Source organism: Cetorhinus maximus, chromosome 2 (assembly GCF_964194155.1).
Source record: "Cetorhinus maximus chromosome 2, sCetMax3.hap1.1, whole genome shotgun sequence".
Lineage (NCBI taxonomy): Eukaryota > Metazoa > Chordata > Chondrichthyes > Lamniformes > Cetorhinidae > Cetorhinus > Cetorhinus maximus.
In genome coordinates this window covers 22,009,206-22,031,035 of record NC_135880.1, presented here as the reverse complement: position 1 = coordinate 22,031,035, position 21,830 = coordinate 22,009,206, and the positions used below count along the sequence as shown (strand labels likewise).

At 46.8% G+C, this 21,830-nt stretch overlaps 1 protein-coding gene across 1 annotated transcript in view; it reads left to right on the top strand.

Moving 5' to 3' along the window:
- Nucleotides 1–21,830, top strand: part of vegfc (vascular endothelial growth factor c) — a 217,387-nt gene that overhangs the window by 101,853 nt on the left and 93,704 nt on the right. The window contains exon 2 of the mRNA XM_078561783.1: nucleotides 11,242–11,449. Within this exon, the coding sequence (XP_078417909.1) occupies nucleotides 11,242–11,449 (208 nt within the window). The remainder of the gene's footprint in view (nucleotides 1–11,241; nucleotides 11,450–21,830) is intronic.

The following is a 21,830-nucleotide window of genomic DNA, read 5'->3' as shown; positions in this document are numbered from 1 at the left end:
GCACGCCCGGCGCATCCCTTCGTCATTTAACACGTTGGCAAGCGGGCCCCGCCCCCGCTCGCCGACCGGAAGATGCTGCCCCAGAGTTTCAATATCCACTTTTGCTAGCATGGAGACTAAATATTCACAGGACTTCAAACCTTCACTAAGGTTCCATAAAAACCTAACACGACAGCTCAGCTTTTGAATCCTATTGCTCTTGAAATAAACTTCATTCATCTGATCATTTCATACCCATAACAACTTGTGTGGGCAGTTTTATTGATTTATATATCTGTATTCCCAGATCTTGTTGCTCTTCTACCCCCACGTAGTTTCTTAGCTTCAAAGAAATGTAGCTTCTTTATTCCTACTACCACAATAAACCACTTCACCATTTCAAATATTTCTCCTTTATTCAGTCTCTCTTCCTATATTTTTGTGCGATCCTTCACCATTGTTAGTTCCTCCCCCCCCGCAGTTTGGAATCAATTGAAAATTTTGACACCGTGCCACCACCCTCTTGAATCTAAATCATGTGTATAGCAAGTCCCACTTTGAGGCTGCTTGACCTAGCACCAGCTTTCCATCCCTCATCGCTGGGAGTCCCTTGTGTTAGTTTTTCCCCTCACCAGATGCTATCAGTGACTTCTGGACGGCACCTTTGTAGGGTGCTAGGAATTACAAACCTTCAGACTAACTGGGGCGGATTACAGATAGCTAAACTGCTGGGTCATCTCAGAAGAAACTCCACCTCTTTCCCGCCTTATCAACACCCCAATCCCAATTGGCTCGCTTCCTCTTCAGAAGGCTGGGATACAATTCCACGAGAATTGGAGGTGACCATTTTTCCCCTGTGAGCATAGCCGTTGGGCGATGAAAACGTTAACCTATCCCAACGAGTGACATTATTCGCTCTTGGAGTTCCTCACAGACTAGTTTCCCTCCCACCTGGACAATGAAGCAAGAGTCAGGAGATGACGGATCAGGAGTAGGAAGCCTAGCTGATTCTTATCCCTTCCAAAATCCAGTGATGTTGAAGGGGAATCAAGATTGAGGGTACTTTGTCTTAAGATTAGAGCCAGACCATTTCAGAGGAAAATCAGGGAGAACTTTTTCACACAAATGGTAGGAGAAGTTGGGAATTCCCATTCCCCCCTGCCCAAACAAAAAAGGGCTGTGGATATTGGATCAGCTGGAGCTTTCAAGACTGAGATCAATAGATTTTTGTTAGTCAAGTATGTCAAGGCACATGGAGACAAGTGTCGAGAGAAAACCAAATGCAGTTGAGGTACAGATGAGCCATAATCGAACTCAATGCCAGAGCAGGCTTGAGGAGGTGATGTTCCTACTGTTCCTACATTCTTAATTGTAAAGTTCCAGCTATTTCCTACATGGTAGCTAAATTTGCTGATGACACAAAGATAGGTTGGAAAGTACATTGTGAAGAGGACATAAGGACGTTGCAGATAGATATAGATAGATTGAGTGAGTGGGCAAAGATCTGGCAAATGGAGTTTAATGTGGGAAAAGGTGAAGTCGTTCACTTTGGCAGGAATGAGTATTACTTAAATGGAGAATGGCTGCATAATTCTGAGATGCAGAGGGATCTAGGTGTTCTAGTACATGAGTCACAAGAGGTTAGTATGCAGGTACAGCAAGTGATTAAGAAGGCTAATGGAATGCTATCCTTTATTACGAGAAGGATTGAACATAAAAGTAAGGATGTTATGCTTCAGTTATATAGGACATTGGTGAGACTGCACCTCGAATGCTGTGTGTGGTTTTGGTCTCCTTATTTAAGGAAGGATGTAAATGCATTGGGAGCAGTTCAAAGGAGTTTTACTAGATTGATACCTGGAATGAGTGGGTTGTCTTATGAGGAAAGGTTGGACAGACTGGGCTTGTTTCCACCAGAGTTTAGAAGAGTGAGGGGTGGTTTGATTGAAGCGTACAAGATCCTGAACGGCCTTGACAAGGTCGGTGTCGAAAAGATGTTTCCTCTTGTGGATGAGTCCAGAATTAGGGGGCAATGTTTTAAAATTGGGGGTCGCCCTTTTAGGACAGAGATGAGGAGAATTTTTTTTCTCTCAGAGGGTTGTGTGACTTTGGAACTCTCTGCATCAGAAGTTGGTGGAGGTGGGGCCATTGAATATTTTTAAGACAGGGTTAGATAGATTCTTGTTAGGCAAGGGAATCAAAGGTCATTGGGGTTAGATGGGAATGTGGAAATCGAAACACAAGAAGATCAGCCATGATCTTATTGAATGGCGGAGTAGGCTCGAGGGGCCGAATGGCCTACTCCTGTTCCTATTTCTTATGTTTCTTATTTCCACAAACAAAATAACTCATCGCAGACCGGAAAGCCGGGATTTTTGATTTGTATGGCTCATTGTCAAACTGGATGGTACCTTTTGCAATTAGGCAAACTCTTGGGAGAAACATATTTTTCAAATATTTTAAATCTGACTTTTTGATGTGCTGAATATAATGTCTAAAGCTGCTTTCCATACCTGAGAGATAGCGGAAACAAAACAAGGATCCCCACTTGTGTTATGTAAGCAGTATTTAATTTCCATACACAAAGTGACCTTAACACAAAACACCGATCAAGTGGAAGTTTGGTTGCTGCTGTATCTCACTGGAAAATAAGACCCAAAAGAGCCAATAAGAAGATATTATTGGCGTGTGTTCCTCCACGTGCCAGGGATCTAAATGCAGCAACTGTTGATTAGAATCAGGCTGCTGGTTATGAAGCCCTCATGTAATTGTGGTTCCATCATACCCTTGATAATTAAATCCATTACATTTTACAGGAGCCCATGCATTGAACATTTGGCAGAGATGAGGTGCTTCTACACAGTTATTACCATAATGCCACATTGAAAGGGTAACCAGATTATATAGTTCTGCTGCTGTGGCGTGCATTTCTGGTATACTATTAGAAGAGGGATGAGTTTTGTAATCTTCTGGGAAGACTTTCTGTCAGTTGGTACTTCTTGCTCCAGCCATTCCATTGTAGACCTAAACTTCTGCCAGCAACGTATCACTTAGCCGGTGGTGAAACAGAAAGCCAGGGTCTGATTAGCTGATTACAGGGCAGGAGCTATCGAAGCATCCCTTCAACATATATAATAGATCTTCTTTTACAGCACATGAATTTTTTTTTTGACTGAACCTAAATTGCAGTTAAATACTGTGATTTACACGCAGTTTAAATGACTTTGGTATCCAGAAATGAACAACTTGATTTTACAAAATTTAAGCCATACTAAGATGCCCACCACCCGAGATGCCTGAATCGCATCTCTTGACCTTTGAGGTGACTTAAGAACATGCATTCGGGCGTGCTGCCACTGTTAGGTTTTAAGCTACCTTTTGCTATTATTCAATTACAATTCTCAAATGAACGCATAATAGTTACACTGGGACTGCTTCGACCAGTTCTTTTCAAATTTACTCACAATTCACTGCTCCTGATTGCAGCTAAAGGAAAGAGCCCCGCACCGCAGGCCCATTTGTTAACGCTGCCGAGCGGCCATTTTTGTTCAAACCCTTTTCAAATGAAAGAGTTAAGGTCTATAGCCCAATTAGTGGTTTGGAGGAAAGTGGAACTGCAAGGTATGAAAATTTGTTCCAGCCCTAGGAAGGAACACAGAGGGCGGAATTTTATGGACTTGTCATGGCGGGGGTGGGGCCGTAAATTGCAGCGAGCCGTGCAAAAGTCAATTGCCTACAGTGGGACTATAAAATCCCATCGGCGCAAAATTCCACCCATCGTCAAAACCTTTCAACCCTGTTATTTTAGCGTACAGAAAACATTGGTTGCTAGGTGATCTAAAATGCAGACTCAAAAGTCCTGAGTCTAGTCCTGAAATGAATATTATTTCATTCAGCTATGAAATATCTTAGCTATCTTAGACCTTGGGACAATCAAGGACAAGTTTGGGATTAATTGAAAAATAACTATTGGGTATAGAATATTTCCCGTCAGGCTCATGGAGGTTGGCTGGGCTGATGTTAACTCCGCTTGTAGCTCCGCTTCCCCATATCCAACAGCTGGAAGTTATAAACACTTTACCAACCATAACCAAAGTAGGTTTGCATGTCTGATAAAGAGAAAACATTGATTAAAACAGATTAAACACTCAAGCGTGTATATAAATGAACTTGACAGCCACATCATCACATTCCAGTACAATTCTTCAAAACAAATTGCTTCATTATTTAATAATTGACTAAGATATATGTCATATGCTTCATTCTTTCCTCCACAAATGTGCAGCCTAATCTTTGATAGAAGAGCAAATTGATGGGCTGCTTCTGACCTAGCATCCATTACCGAAAATGGAGTTGCTGAAGGTGGTCAGAATTATTTTGTCAAGTTTCCTTAGTGCAATTTATCCCTGCAGGACATGAATTATGTTAAACAGCATTGGTTTTTAATTTTTCTACAGGCGGCAGTAACAAAATGAAAGTGGGAAACATTTGTCTTTATTTTTGTAGTACGTCACATGAACTTTTTTGATAGCTTTATTCCTTCACCCTCAAAGCTAGAGCAATTTGCTTCCTCTTGAAGTTCTTTCTTTTCTTATTTTTTGACAAGGCACACAGATTAGTGGAAATAAGTCATGCTGCATTACTGCATAGAAGCACAACAAGGGAGCTTCTGGGGACAGAGGAACATGAGTAGGCCATTCATCCCCTCAGGCATGTTCCACCAGACAGCTAGATCATGGCTGATCTGTGCCTTAACTTCATCCACATGTATCTTGCTTTGGTAACTCTTAATGCCCTTGCCTGACAAAGGCCTACCAATCACAGTTTTGAAATTTTCATTGAGCCTAGCCTCAACAGCTTTTCTGAGGGAGAGAGTTCCAAGTTTCTGCTACTCTTCGTGTGATGAAGTGTTTCCCAACATCACCCCTGAATAGCCTAGTTCTAATTTTAACGTCATGCCCCCTTGTTCTGCATTTCTTCAATAGATGAAATTGTTTCTCTCCATATACCCTATCAACTCCCTTAGTCAACTTGAACACCTTAATCAGATCAACCCTTAATCTTCTATACTCAAGGGATTACAACCTTAGACTACGTAATCTGCCCTGATGATTTAATCATTTTAACCAAAGTAACATACTGGAGAATCTTTGCTGTACCCTCGCCAAAGCTGTTATATCCTTCCTGAGTTTTGGTGCCTGTAACTAAATGCAGTGGTCTAAATGGGACTTAACCAAACCTTTATGTAACTGTAACATAACTTCCACCCCTTTGTATTCCAGGCTGCTTGAGATAAATGCCACTTCATAGGCCTCTTTAATTATTTTGCTGTACCTGTCCACTAACTTTGAGTGAGTTTCTGTATTTGGACCCCTAAACCTCTCTGCTTCTCCACAGTGCCTGGTTTCTCGCCATTTAAAAAATACTCTGACCTATCTTCCTTAAGTCCAAAGTCAATGGCCTCACACTTGCCAACATTGAACTCCATCTGCCAGTTTTTCCCACTCACTTCATCAAGATACTTTGCAAAATTCTGCTCCCATCTACATTATTGACTGTGTCACTATGGTAATCTGATGTGTAATATACCTTTAAGAAGAATGTTATAATGGAAGATCACATGATCTTAGTATCCAATAGAAAAGTAGCATGGGCTACCTCAGCGGTCAGTAATCTATAGTTAGAATCTGCAGTATAGAGACAGGGTTTGAGTTGAAAGCAAACAAGTGTAGCTGCTGAATACCTTTGTAAATAAACAGAGGCAAGGATTTTGCCGTTGTTGGGTGGGTTTGGTGGGGGTGGGCGGGAGCGGTCGGGAAGCCGACCACTGCATGCAATTGGGGCCAGACCGTGATTCCCCAACCAGGGGCGCCGATCGGAAGGCCACCCGCTCGCGCCTGCTCCCGCATTTTTCCCCCGACGGGAGGAAAATGTTGCTCAATGTCATCAGCAAACTCGGATATACAGCTCCCTATTCCTTCATCAAGTTAATTTATAAACGCATTGAAAATTTGAGGCCCCACTACAGTGGGGGTGATACCACGAGGTGCATGCTGCCAATTTGAGTACATACCCATGTATCCCTGCTGTCATTCTCCTGCTTCTTAAATAATCCCTTAACCATGAAAATAGGTTGCCTTCAATTCCATGTACTTTCATTTTTGTTAACAATCTCTTAAAGGGAAAATTATCGAATGCCTTTTGCAAGTCCATACTGACCACATTAGTAACATCCTCAAAAAATTCAACTGGCGTGTTAGACATGATTTAATATTTACAATCCATGCTAGCTGTCTTTGCTAAATTTATATTGGTACAAGCGGGGAGTCATTCTGTTCTTTAGAACAGACTTTAATAATGTCCCTACAACAGGAGTTAGACTAATAGGCTTATAGTTTCTTAATTTGTTTCTTCTACTCTTCTTAAAAATAGAGCAAATTTGCCAATCCAAGGGGACAATTCCTGAACCCAGAGTTTTGAAGAAAATGACTGGAGCGTTTGCAATTTCCTCACCTACTTTTCACATCCATCACGTCCTGGTTATCACTCCAGTTGAGTCCTATTATTTTCTCCATTACACCTTTTGGTCCTTACATTGGGCAGAATTTTATGTCCCCTGGGCGGGCGTGTGCCCGACCCGATCGGGCGTAAAATAACGCACGATGATGTCGGGCGAGCGAGCCGACAACATTGTACACTCGCACAATATTTCGGTCGGTGCCCGCGCGCGCGGGAGTCGGCAACGCGCCGACAACTAAGAGGCCTATCAAGGCCTTCAATCTCTTAAGTTCTACCTACGTTCCGCTGCCCGTCCAACCTTACAGTTGGCGGGCGGGTGGTCGAATCGGCCAGGCGGCCTTTGCATTTTTTTTTAGAAAACCTCAACCAACAGTAATTAAAAAAACACAATAAAAACTTTTAAACGTCATTTTTAACATGTCCCTGTTCATGTGACCGAGTCACATGTGGGGACATGTTTCTATCGCTTTTAAAATTTTTATTTTGGAATCCACAATTCTTCAGATCCCTGAGGCAGCTCTCAGGGAGCTTTCAGTAAGTGCTGCTCCGCGCACGCGCGGACTTCTGTGCTCGCACTCCTCCCAGCCCTCTCACCCCGGCAGCGCTGAGCATTTCACCGCTCCTTTCACGCTGGCCGGCCGTTAATTGGTCAGCCGGCATGGAATCGTGGTCCGGGGCCGATCGTGGGCGTCGGATCATTGCGCAGCCGCTCCCGCCCGATGACCGGAAAATCCCGCCCATTAAGTCTAGCAAGTAGATAGATATTCAGTTTTCCTCATGTCTCTGGTGCTTTAGAACCATTCTCTCCTGTGAAGACTGATGCAAAGTAAGTATTTAGCAAGCCTGTCAGCAATCGATATTTTCCTAACCAGGATGAGTAAATTTGCACATGATTGGGTTAATGCAGAGCTCCAGTGGTGCTGAAGTGGAGCGAGCCCCATTCAGAGGTCAACACTGACCGACGGTCAGCTTGTCGTCCTCCCTCCTGTAAATAACATATTTAAGACCAGATCACACCATCTCAAAGTGGAAAAAAACAATGGCCCATAACTTACACCCTCCCCTGCGTCGGATTTGGGGGGGGTGCCCCAAAGATGCGCTGGGGAATCCCTCTGGGAAGTTCCCAGTTAAGGGTTTGCACAGCAATTGCCCAGAAGTGCACACTTCCTCTGGACAATTGCGCTGCGCTGGGAACCATCTGAAAATGCCATTTAAATCGCAAACTTCGGATGTTTCCGCCGGGGTTATACCAATAGTTACCCAGAAAAAATTAGAAGAATTAAAATCTCTTCTAACATCTGAGTAACTATTGTAAAGACCCAGACCGACCCCAGGGGACCTCCAACTCCCCCCTCCCCCCTGCCGAGACCGACCTGGAACCCCCCAACCACCCCCCACCCCCAGCCCCTCAACTTCGAGCAGCCCAACCACCACGCCCCCCGCCCCGACCTCAGACTCCCCCACACCTCAGCTCCCTCTCCCCAATCTCGAACCCCACCGACCTCAGACCCCTTTCCCCGATCTCCGACAACCCCACCTTCCTCCTGAACTCAGATCCCCCCCACCTTGGGACACCACCCCCCACCCTCCCCGACTTCAGACCCCCCCTGACCGCCCACAACCCCTCGACCTCAGACAACCCCACCTCCCTCCTGAACTTGGATCCCCCCCACCTTGGAACACCACCCCACCTCCCCGACTTCAGACCCCCCTGACCCCTCCCCACCCCCCAACCCCTCGACCTCAGATACCCCGAACTTCCGACACCCTCAATCTCCCCAATCCACCCCTGAACTCGGACTCCCCCAACCCCTTTCCCCCCCCAAACCTTAGGCCACCTCCCCCGGCATCCCCCCCCCCCCAACCCCCGCGACATCGGCCCCCCATCACCCAACCTCAGACCCCACCCAAGCTTGGAGCGCCTCCAACCTCGGATCCCCACCCACCACCCCTTCCCCCAACCCCCCAGCTCAGACCCCTCCGACCTCGGCTCAACTACCCCCACCTCCAGCCTCGGACCACCCCCCCCCCCCCCCCCCCCCACCCCAAAAAAAAAACAAACCGGGCTTCCAACACCGCCCTGCCCCCAGACCTCGGATCACCCCACCCCACCCCACGCCACTGTACCACTCAACCTCCACCCTACCCCCTCCCAACCCCCAGACACCCCCAAACACTCGGGCACCCCCAGATCTTTTCTACTTACCTTCCCCTGTCCTGTCAATTTCCCTGACCCTTTAAACTTACCTGCTTTATGGCAGCTAGTGCTGTAAAAAAGGGGGTGTGGCCTCCTTGAATACGTTGGATCTAGGCTTTGCTGGTGCCTGCGAGGATTCTTTTGATGTAGGCCCCAAGCAACTCCGCCGAATGGAAGTGTCAACATTATTTTCAAGACCAGATATGTGGGTATTTATTTCTTCTAACTTCTCCGGGCCAGAACTTTCCGATGCTAGTCGGAGGTTACGACCCGAGCAGTAAAAACATCTATATAGTTTGAATATTGCGGAAAAAAAGGACATGTCGCTGTTCCAAATTCCCCAATTTATCTATGTAACTGAAGTCCCACATCCCTTGAACCATATGTTACAATGCCTTCAGACATAGAAATTACAGTAACTCAGGCTAAGTACATTATAGTGTCCCAGGGCAAGTGCATTATCCTGCCTTATGATTAGTAATGCCAAGGAATAATAAATCGCTTAGCCTAAGGACAAGTACATTATCATGTCCCAAGGCAAGTATAATGGCCAGAATTTTTCCGCCGGCGAGTTGGGTGTGGGGCCCGCTCGCCGACACGAAAATGACGCGGGATGAGGTCGGTGGGAACCCCTGACGTCATCCCGCCCCATTTAAATATTCAGGAATGAGGGCGGAAAGCGATATCAGCTGTCCGCCCGCCGACCTGCCAATGGCCAATTGAGGCCATTGACAGGATAATTAAGCCACTTAAAGGACCTGCCCGTCCAACCTTAAGGCTGGTGGGCAGGCCAGGAGCCCCAGCGGGCTTCTGAAAAAACATGAAACCTCATCCACTGGCGGGATAAAGTTTCATTTCTGTTTAAAAAATCTTTAATAAAGTTTTTGTCATATTTATTAACATGTCCCATCTCGTGTGACATTGTCACATGAGGGGGACATGTTAATAATTTTTTTATTTTTCTATTATTGAAGTTTATAAACCTTTCACTGATCTCCCTGAGACAGCACTTAGTCTCAGGGAGATGTGCGCTCTTTCGTGCGCTTGCGTGAAAGAGTGCACTCTGACGGTTGGGGAATCCCTCCTCCCCCTGCACAGGAAGCGCACAGCGCTTCCCATCGGGTGGCCTGCTGGGTGGGCCTTAATTGGCCCGCCCATTTAAAATGGCGGCAGGGCCCGTTTCGGCAGTGGCGATCGGCTGCCTGCCTGCCACCGAGCCGGTGGGGCCCGCCCGCCCATCAAGGGCAAAATTCTGCCCAATGTGTCCATGGCAGGTATAGTACAACATCCTAGGACAAGTATAACATTTAATTACAACCATTTTAATAGAATCTATTGGCATATTTCTGGACTTGCTGAATAAACCAGACATGTGGCCAATGACACAAGTGCCATGTAACACGTAGCAGGATAGGAAAGAGATCTGCATTCCATTTTTCCTGGGGTTTAGAAGAGGCTATGTGGCTAATTTCCTTACAGGGTTTTGGTGGAGCAAGAGGAATTTGCCTACTGGGGTTCTCCCGGGACACCAGACTGTTCTACCTTGGGATTTCGAGATTCTCATGTCGTGACTCCACCTGTATTTTGTACTGTTTGAATCTGATCCAGATAAATCCAAAGTCCTTTGCTGCAAAGATTATGGAAGGCCACAATAAATAAAATGATGGGCTTCCTGACTTAATATGAAACGCTTGTCTCTTGGTTCTATATCTAGTCATCTAACCGAGTAAAACATGGCCTCTAGGTTAGATCGCCTTCTGAAATCCAGCACTCAAATAATTCACTTCCCTGAATAACTGTATGCATCTTTATATATTACTTTACTAATAATATTAAAAAGAATTCTTAAAATTTCAGTTTATAGAATAATTTTTAACATACTTATCTGTAAAATGCTTAGTGAAAGAAATAGAAAAAAATTAAGAAATAGAGTTTCCTCTCTTCACCGTTTCTAGGATAAAATCATGAGGAACACTATTTATTGTCCTTTTTTAACCAGAAAAGAAAAATATATCTTTAGGTGGATTCAACAAAAACACAAAATTGTTTAATTACTTTATCCCTCCTCCAATTTCAACTGTAACTGTTTCTGTTGAACGTGGATTTCATTTACGAACTGGATTTGATTCGGCAAACTGCCTTGGTGGGAGTTGAACTCGCTTTTTTGGAATATTAATCCAGGCTTCAAGGATTGTTAGTCCAGTAACATAATCGCTACAGATATATCTGTCCCTTGTGTTCTCTCTTGGAGTGCACACGTTGTTTGTTTTTATGACTTTTGTATCTTATCAAGCATATCAACAGACTCCTCACTTAAATTCCTTTCGTTGTGATACAAAGACCGTTCACTGCCGAATAACTCAGGACCATCTACCTCACAATGTACGATCCAGAAATGGCACTTCACAGATCTGGTGACGAATGGCTGCCGCAGCGGTCAAGTGTTTGTGAATGTGTGTGTCAGGGTCACTCTGCTGCCCTAATTTCAAGCATCACCACATCTGAATTGTTGCCTGTGTACTGACGCTCTGTGTGTTCTTTTCCAGGGTCATATGAGCAGTGAACTGGAACATCAGTTGCGGTCTGTATCCAGTGTGGATGAACTCATGACGATATTTTACCCGGAGCACTGGAAAATGTTAAAATGCCAGTTGATGAAAGGCCGACCACAGTACAGGGAAGCTGGCTTTGAAACAGCAACGGAGGAGCCTGTGACGTTTGCAGCAACATTTTATAACCCTGAGATCCTAAAAAGTAAGTCACAATCTTGAAGGTGAAAGTTTTCCTCAGTGCCATTTCAAACTTCTGAACGAAATGCTTCCCCATTATAAGATGTGTTTCAATAATTTAACCCTGTCAAACCTAGCTATGTTCCAAAATCCGATCCACAGATACATACAACCAAAGTCAGGGTTTGCAGATTGCCCCTAAAGGCAATCACCTCTATTTATAATGTCTGGGGGGAATCGCCACCCTGTTGACAGCTTGCTGTAGTTCCTGGCCATGTCAGTTTTGCTTAAGTGTTTTCGAAGGGTATATTTTTTTCTAGATGGCAAAGGTTCCCCAACCTTGGAAACAAGCACATTATAAATGGCTGGCAGTACCAGGAACCCATAGGGCAGAATACTATTGGGGAGTGAAAAGGGGTGGGAGGTAGTGGGGGTGAAGAAGAGGGGGACGGATTCCCCCTCCCAGGAAGCAAAGTTGGTATGCAGCCGACCAACTCCATGCCAGCCTGCCCCACAGACATAACGCACTGCAGGCGAGCTAAATAGGGGCAGTGTGGGACTTCCGCCCCTCACTGAATGACAGCGTCAAGACCGCGTTAGTAGTTGCTGCTGGGACTGCAAGCAGGCCCAAGAAGGAGGCCCATGGATCCAGGAGCCAGGTAAGTCTAGGGCCTTGGGCAGGGAGTGTTTGGACAGTTTAGGGAGAGGGGCTGGGGGGGCAGGTGTGTGTGGCGGGGGTGGTGTGTTTTATGGAGCAGGTGGGTAGGAAGGAGGGGCCAATACTATCTTGGGGGCGGGGGCTGCCCTATAGACGATAGTACCCATTCCCTGCACCCTTTCAAAAAGTGTTTTTTAAAAAGCGGCCTGCCCACTCCTGCCCGACTACCCGTGCCAGCCATATTATGGTGTGGCTAGCATATTTTGGGAGTCAATTGGCTTGTTTAAAAAGCCCAATTGACCTTTGATTATTTATTTAAGTGTTAAAGGTGGGCTGCCGATTTCGGCACCTACCCACCGCCGTATTATGGGGGTGAGCTCGGGGACGGGGAAGGAAAGTCATGGATTGGACACACCTATTTTAGCCCTATTTAATGCGCCCGCGCCCCAACAAAAACACCCATTGTAGAGGCACGTAAAATGCAGCCCATAATTTTCAATGAAGCCAGGAAGTTACAGAAGAACCTTGTAAGACACAATGTTGGAGCCTTTCAGAGTAAGGCTGTGGTATCGAGCAAACATGCTGGTTGCAACCACGTTCTTCTGAAAATACTTTCATACCTGTGCCTGCTTTTTTAGGTAGTGTCTCAAAAGCCTTATAGACATGATGAAATATATCTTGATAAATCCCTTTGGATTGGAATCAATATTTGATTGACTGAAAGTTGTAATTTTGTTAAAGCTTAATGATTTTTAATTTTTACTTGAGGTTATGTATGAGGCCTTGAAGGGTTAGATGTTGCCTCTATTAAGCTCACAGCAGCTCCTGCTTAAAGAGATGTACCAGTGTTTCTATCTTTGCTACAGGATATATTAATCAAATTCATTAACTGGGGGAGGCAATGGCGTAGTGGTATTGTTGTTGGATTAATAATCCAGTGACACAGGGTAATACTCTAGATTTAAATCCCACTACTGCAGATGGTGGAACTTGAATTCAATAAAAATCTGGAATTAAAAGTCTAATGATGACCACGAAATGATTGTTGTAAAACCCATCCAAATTAATGTCCTTTAGGGAAGGAAATCTGCCATCCTTACCTGGTCTGGCCTACATGTGATAACAGACTCACAGGTTGACTCTTAAATGCCCTCTCAACTAGGGATGGGTAATAAATGCTGGCCTGGCCAGTGATGCCCACATCCCATGAATAAAAATAAAACTACCCCAATTGCTATTTTGTGCCAAAACTGCGATTGGGAGATTTTTGTTAAAGCAAGGTTTATTGAACCAAAGCAGGTATAAGAACGTAAGAAATAGGCCCCTCAAGCCTGCTCCATTAATGAATAAAATCATGGCTGAATGTCTACATCAACTCCATTTACCTGCCTTACCCCCATATCTCTTGATTTCCACAGTGCTTAAGAATCTGTCAATCTCAGTTTTGAAGTTACTCAATGACTAAACGTCCCCAGCTCTCTGGGCAAGAGAATTCCAAAGATCCACAATCCTCTGGGTGAAGAAATTTCTCCCCATCACGGTCTGAAATAGCTGGTCCCTTATCATGGGACTATGGCCCCTAGGCCAGGATTTCCCAGTCGGCGAGCAGGGGGGGTGGGGGGGGGGGGGGGGGGGGGGGCGCGGGGGGGGGGGGGGGGGGGGGGGGGCGCGGGGGGGGCGGGGGGGGGGGGGGCGGGGGGGCCCGCTCGCCGATGCGTAAAATGACGCGGGATGACGTTGGGCGGAACTCCCGACATCACCCCGCCTCATTTCAATTTTCAGGTCGGCGGGGGCTCAGCCGAATCAGCTGTGCACTCGTCGACCTGTCAATGGCCCATTGGGCCATTGACAAAGTAATTAAAGTAATTACTGGACCTGCCCACATAGCACTTCCTTGCGGACGTCACACTGGCGGGACTTAATTGGCCTGCCCACATAAAATGGCGGTAGGATAGGAGGCACGCCGCCATGCGCCCGCTCCTGATCTTCCCCCCTCCGATGGTGGGAAAATTCTGCCCCTAGTCCAGACTCCCCAGGCAGGGGAAACAGCTTCTCAGCACCTTCCCTGTCAAGCCCACTTTGAATTTTATACGTTTCAATTAGATAGCCACTCGTTCTTCCAAACTCCAGAAAATATGGGCCCAGTCTACTCAATCTCTTCTCATAGAACAGTGTTCTCATCACAGGAATCAATCTAGGTGGAGATCAGATACAGATCAGCGATGATCTAATTGAATGGTAGAACAGTCTCGAGAGGGTTGAATAGTCTACTCCTGTTCCTATGGTAAGATCAACCATTTAATAACAGCACTGCCAGAGAAATACAATGCGAAAAGGTACTCTTGAAAGATTTACACATCCCTTGAATCCCTTTGAAGTTAGTAATGTAGTACGTATGATATGCTCTTTAGAGGGTCACTCTGACCTCTACATAGCTCTGTGTAGAATAGCATTTGAAACCCTTTTTAGCTTTGTCAAAAATTGATTTAATGCCCACTTTTTGTTGTTAATTTTGACCCATCAATAAAATATAAGCATTTGGTGGTTTTGAAGCGTTTGCTCCATTACGAACGGGAAGAAAAGAATGTGTAATTTTATAGGGCTTTTCACAACCTCCGGATGGCTCAAAATGCTTTATAGTTAATAAAGTACTTATGAAGTGTGAAACCGTTGCAATGTAGGAAATGCAGCCAATTTGTGCCAGCAAACTTACATAAACAGCAATTTCATAATGACCACATAATCTGTTTTTGTGACGTTGATTGAAGGATAAATATTGGCCAGAATACCGGGGATAACTCCCCTGCTCTTCTTCAAGTTAATGCCAGGGGATCTTTCACATCCATCCAAGCAGGCAAATGGGGCCTCAATTTAATGTCTCATCCGAAAGATGGCACCTCTGACAGTGCAGCACGTCCTCCCTCAGTACTGCACTGGACTGTCTCCATAGATTTTTGTGCTCAAGCCTGGAGTGGAGCTTGAACACAAAGCCTTGTGACCCAAACATGAGAGTGTTACCAACTGAGCCACAGCTGACTTACTGTGTACAGTCTCCTTATTTAAGAAAGGATATAACTATGTTAGAAATGGTTCAGAGAAGGTTCACTTGAATGATACCTGGGATGGGGGGGTTGTCTTGTGAGGAAAGGTTGGACAGGTTGGGCCTGCATCCATTGGAGTTTAGAAGAATGAGAGGTGATCTTATTGAAACATGTAAGATCCTGATGGGACTTGATAGGGTAGATGCTGAAAAAATGTTTCCCCTTGTGGGAGAGACCAGAACTGGGGGACATAGTTTAAAAATAAGGGGTCTCCCATTTAAGTTGGAGATGAGGAGAAATTATTTCTCTCAGAGGGTCTTTGGAACTCTCTTCCCCAGAGAGCGGTGGAAAAAGGGTCAGTAAATATTTTTAAGGCAGAGGTAGATCGATTCTTCACTAACAAGGGAGTCAAAGATTATCAGGGGTAGGCAGAATGTGGAGTTGAGTCCACAATCAGATCAGCCATGATCTTATTGAACGGCAGAGTAGGTTCAAGGGGCTGAATGGCCTACTCCTGCTCTAAATTTGTGTGTTCGCAAGACATGCGCAGTCACTGACACAGAGTGAGGAAAAAAGGCCAATACAACATAATAACAGTAATGATGATCCCTTTAACCCTTCTGGAACAGTCAAAGGGCCAATTGTCTAGTATAAAAGTCAAAACATCTGTTAGCACAGCTGTGGAACACCATCCTTTTCCCCCAGTGGCTATGTGATCAGATTTAGTGAGCAGATGCTGGATTTTGCTTGTGAACTACACCATGGAGAAACAGAATATTGTTGCTGCAGGAGAACAGCATCCGAATATAGGGAAGGGACAAAGGGACAGGTGAGAAGCCATGTTACAGGCAGCATGATCTGCCTGTCAATGGTTCTGAAGACCTGTCAGCTGGTCCTGCATAACCTAAAGCAGAACTTAAGGAGAAGGCAACAATGGGCTGGACCTTACATTTTTTCGGTGGGGCGAGGGAGGCGGAATGGAAAGGGAGTGGTCCGCGCGCTTCCGTCCCTGCCATTGCAGATTGTTGAATCAAGCGTCGGACGGTCCATTAGCGGCTGCCCAGCAGGAAGGCGGCGAATTGGTGGTACAAAGAGGGGGCTTTGCGCCCGATCGAGAGTCCAGGCTCATGTAGCAGATGAAAATGGTCACGGCTACAAATTTAAAGGCTGCCTGCTCTCCGAATCTATCTCCATTTTTTTATGGAAGGCTCAAACAAGTCGATAAATGGGCTCAAAACTCATACAGACGCTGCCACCTTCACCAGCAGGATCTGCTGCTACACGGGTCCTGGGGGCAGGACTTTTCTTTCACCCTGTGCTGCCTCGGCATACCCAGCATAAAGCACTCCCAAACCTTGTCATGCCCGGCACCCAAAAAACACAATGGATGGCAAAAAAAAACTGCACAAGTGGCTCTTTAATAAGCTTAATAGCTTGTTAATTAGTCATTTCAAAATAGTGGGCGGGCTTCCAATTTCAGCACCCGCTTATTTTTTTTTATCATTCTTGGGAAAGGTTTAGGGGGAACATTAGGGGGAACTTCTTCACTCAGAGAGTGGTGAGAGTGTGGAACGAGCTACCATCTGACGTGGTAAATGCGGGCTCACTTTTAAGTTTTAAGAATAAATTAGATAGATACATGGATGGGAGAGGTCTGGAGGGTTATGGACTAGGTGCAGGTCAATGGGACTAGCGGAATAATATTTCGGCACAGACTAGAAGGGCCGAATGGCCTGTTTTCTGTGCTGTAGCGTTCTATGGTTCTATGGGATGTGGGCTTCGCTTGTTGGGTCAGCATTTATTGCCCATCCCTAGTTGCCCTTGAGAAGGTGGCGGTGAGCTGTCTTCTTGAACCGTTGCAGTTCCCTGTGGTGTAGGTACACCCACGTGGAAGTACTGTAATTTCTGAGACTGGCGTCACGATGTCATATTGCCAACCTGACATCATCGTGCCACATTTTACATTCCCGTAGGGTTGGCGGGTGGGGTGGGGCGGTGCCCGATTTGTGGCCGTAAAATCCAACCCAATATGAACGAGCACAGGACTTACAAGGACATGAATGTATGTTATAATTGTTTAACAGTCCAATTTGAAGAAATAGTCTTAGCAAGGAAGATAACAGAAATTAAAGTATGAATTACATTGTAAATGTCACAATAACAAATATACTGTAGAAAGATATTTTCCTAGGCTAAGTCACTGTGTCGCAGTCTATAACTAAAGAGAAAAGAATTGCATTTATATAGTAAAAGCAAAATACTGGGGATGCTGGAAATCTGAAATAAAAACGGAAAACACTGGAAAAGCTCAGCAGATCTGGCAACATCTGTGGAGAGAGAAACAGAGTAAACGATTCGAGTCCATGTGACTTTTCTTCAGAGCTGAGTTTTTCCAGCATTTTCTGCATTTATATAATGTCTTTCACAACCTCAGTAAATTCTAAAGTGTTTTCCAGCCAATGAAGTACTTTTGAAAGGTAGCCACATGATGTAATATAGGAAAATACAGTCACCAAGCTGAGCACAGCAAGTTCCCACTAATAGCAATGTAATAATGTTTCTGTAAACTTTATTGAGTGAAGTTGGCTGGGGGACAAGTGTTGGGCAGGGCTCCGGAAAAAACACTCCTGCGCTTCTTTGAAAATAGTGCCATGGGATTGTTTTAACTTTGGGTAATGATGTGAATTGAGCAATGTCGGAAAGGCCATTATACACCACCCACAGACATGATGTACAATGGGTAACCAGTTTGTTGATACTGGATGTGCCTTTCATGATTTCCTGGTCACCCAGATGCTCCAAATCTTCGGGTACAGATCCAGAAAAGAATTCCTTTACATTGAGTCTGTCCAAAATTACACTTCAATCAACTTGTTCAGTTACTGTGTCTAGACACTCAAAAAATCAAATTTATAACCATGGGAAAATACGGCCAAATTCATAGGCACAATCACCTAATTTGCTTTCACATTGGATCCAGGTCAGAAAGGTTAATTTTTCTCATTTACTCGCTGGCAAAGAAGGATTTCCAGAAAATTGTTTTTGTTTTTTTTTGCCTTTCACTAAACATCAGGGGCAGAATTTTCCAGTTGGCATGCGGGGGTGGGCCCCGCACACACGCATGTAAAATGGCGCCATCGTGACATTTCGTTGGGCGGGCACGCATTGCTTTCCGATGCGCACCCGCTATTAATTAGTGGGCCACTTAAGGCCCTTGACGCTCCAATCAGCCGTGATTTTTCGGCGCCCGTGCAATCTTTGTGTCGGCGCACGGGCACAATGGGCAGGTGGGTAGGACACATCTGTATAAACCTCATCCACGGGCGGGATAAGAGGGCTCAGTGGAGTCGTGAGTGTGCTCTGTCAAATATTGATGTTTCAAAGTTTCTGATACTTGCCTGTGTGATCTGCAATACTTCAAAACCCATACCAGTTGCTTGGGCTGGACTCACAACCTTCAGGTCAGCACTCTGCCGTGAAGCATCTTTTTTGGGCCTGCATGTTTCAGGAAGCCTTCCCTTAGTCTGGAAATGGGAGCTAAACTGTCCACTGGAGGCACCTCCTTTGAGGAGGAAGGGAGGGCTAGAAGGGGGAGGAAGCCAGGAGTGCACATTCATCCTCCAGGGGAGCCACCTTTGGGAGGTCAGGCGCAGGCACAAGAGGTGCAGGGCCAAGAGGTAGTCCAAGGTGGAAGGGGCCGCAGAAGACGCCACTATCCTGCTGCCAGGGTTGACAGGCGGCGAAGCAGCTACCTCAATATGACTGAGGTGCAGTGCCGAAGGAGGCTCCGACTGTCAAGGGGGACAGTCAACTATGTCTGTCAGATGATTAGGCCTGAGATCTCCACTAACTGTGTGGGTGGACACCCCATGCTAGTGGCTCTAAAGGTCACAGCTGCCCTCAACTTCTGTGCCTCTGGCTCCTTCCAGCAGTTGGTGGATGATTTTTGTGGTGTCTCCCAATCAACTGTCCCCACTTGTGTCAGGCAGGTTACAGACGCTCTGTTCAGACGGACATTGACTTTCATCCTCTACCATTGGGACTAGGCAAGCCAGACACAGTGAGCCAGAGGCTTCACGGCCATTGCTGGCTTCCCCCATGTCCAGAGTGCTATAGACTGCACACATGTGGCCATCAAGGCGCCAGCAGGTGAGCCCAGTGCCTTCGTCAATAGGAAGGGCTTCCACTCCATGAACGTGCAGATAGTGTGTGATCACAGGATGCAGATTCTACAAGTCTGTGCAAGGTACCCAGGCAGCTCCCACGATGCCTACATCCTCAGACACTCCCAGGTGCCGGGGCTCTTCAGTGCTCCAGCCTGGCTTGATGGATGGCTGCTGGGTGACAAGGACTATCCCCTCAGAAGGTGGCTTATGATGCCTCTCTGCCATCCAAGAACAGAAGCTGAGCAGCGGTACAATAGGAGCCACGCCTCCACAAGGGCTGTGGTGGAGAGCGCCATTGGTCTTCTCAAGATGCATTTCCGATGCCTGGACCGCTCAGGGGGCCGCACTCGAGTACCTCCCAGATCGTGTGTCACTGATAGTGGTTGCATGCTGTGCTGTCCACAATCTTGCGCCGGAAAGGGGGGGACGCACTGGGCGATGAAGACATTGACGCAGTGACTGCAGATGCACAGGATGAGTCCAGCAGTGAGTCCGAGGATGAGCACACACAGGGAAATGCTGAGGGGGTAGACTCTGACCCGGGCATACTCCAGGGAAGCAGAGACACCCGGGATGCTTTAATCCAATGAACCTTCAGCTAGCACACCACATATGGACCTCCAGGACTAGCCTGGGCCGTATGCTCCATATTCGAGACCTAAGTGCAAAACCTGCCTGGTTAGGAACATTAACTAAGGTCCTTATTAATAAAGCTGAATGTCCCAGAAAGCACTCATTAAACTATTGGAAACCATCCACCTGCAGAACAAAAGAGGCAACCTCAGGCATGGTGACATGTCTGAATTTATTTTTGCAAACAAAGAAACTTAATGAAACAAAATGAAAAAGGTGTTAAAAATCACACCAACTCATAAAGACCTCATTGCGGGCCAACACAAAAGCACCAGTGATAAACCCATGGTGTGCCTAAGGTGCCTTATGTTTACATTTTCGGGTGCTACATCTTGGTGCTGACTCCTCGCTGGGAGTGGCATCTGAGGACAGCCTGCTGACTGTGCTGTCCTGTTGGCCTCGATGACCTTGTCGGTTGTCCTCTGGCCCATGGAGCCTGTGCTGGCCCCGCCTGGGAGGGAGCTGCCAGTTCCACAGCTGGCATCACCCCAGTCGTCGCAGCCTCATCGGATGCAACGGTCACTGGCAGAGGGGCAGAGGAGCTGCTGCCCTCATCCGGAGCGCCCTGAGAGGAGCCCGCAGAGACGCCAGGCAGCTGCTGCGCTGACGTGAGGTCGCTTCGGACCTCCCTGTTCATCGTGGATGAATGGGCACTGAGCTGGGAAATTTGGTGCCCAGGCCATCTCCCACACTGGCACTGACCAGCTGAGGTCAATGTCGATGTGAGGGCTTGCTGGTCCGAGCGCATCCCCAGGAAGCCCTGATGGGTCTCCTGGAGGAGCCTCTCTATGAGAGTCGCCACTCTCTCCATGGAGGATGCATGGCGCTCGGACATGAAGCTCATTGCCACAGTGATAGTCCGGGTAGACTCCTCCACCACGGACACCACGCCAAGCATAGCCTCATGTATCTCTCCCAGATGCTCCCACACACCCGGCTGCATTCCCTGCGCTTGCTGTGTCGCAGACGACTCCAGAGGCACATCATCAGATACCGACTGAGCATGTGCCTGGTCCCCTGCAGTCCTCCAACTGCTGGCACCATGGGCACTCTCTGTCTCTGCCAGCTCCTCCAGCGACTGTGAAGTGCCCTCACCGCTGTGCCCCAGGACACTAGCCGATGTTCTAATTCCCACCGAGGTGCTAGTATCTGCGCTGGTGCCTGCCTGGCAGAGATGATGTGACGCTGGTGAGACTTCCCGGCCCTCAGGTGTGAGAGGGGGCCTCTGCTGCTCCTCCTCCCAGCCCTGCTCCACTGATGCTGAAAAGAAGAACAAGGACATTGGATCAGTTAACGTGGAGACAATGTCAATGTGCATCCCTGTCCCCCAGATCATTATGCACTCATCCTTCCATAAGCAATGGTCAAGCCAAGTTGCAAACTTCAATCACTGAACATTCAGCAGTGCCATGGCTGCTGGGAGAACAATGGTGACCTCACTGCTGGGCAAACATACCTGCCTGTGGCACCCCAGCCTTACTGACACCAGTGGACCTGGGGTCTCTCCAGATCTAGGGCCTCCTGCTCAAAACGGCTGAGAATCGCTGACTGTGCCGGCCCTCCACCAGTCCTCACCCGCTCAGCTGCATTATGTGCATTCATCTCCTGAAAAGGAGAGAAGAGCATTGATTAGTGCTAATTGTACCTGGACTCTCTTCGCAGATGGCCCACTCCAACCAGAATGGGACATTGCAGGGCTCCAGTGTCTCCTCACCCCGCTGCTGCCAAACACTCACACAAAGACGCTGGGCCTGTCCCCCTCACTTCCCCCTTGGCCAAATGCTGCCTACAACACATTAGGCACCACACGGTCTAACCTTCCATAGCAAAGAGGCGCAAGCACGTGGAGCGCAGAGGACAGCAGATCGATTGGTGCCCCGCCACATTCAAGCTCCCCTTCCAGCATGT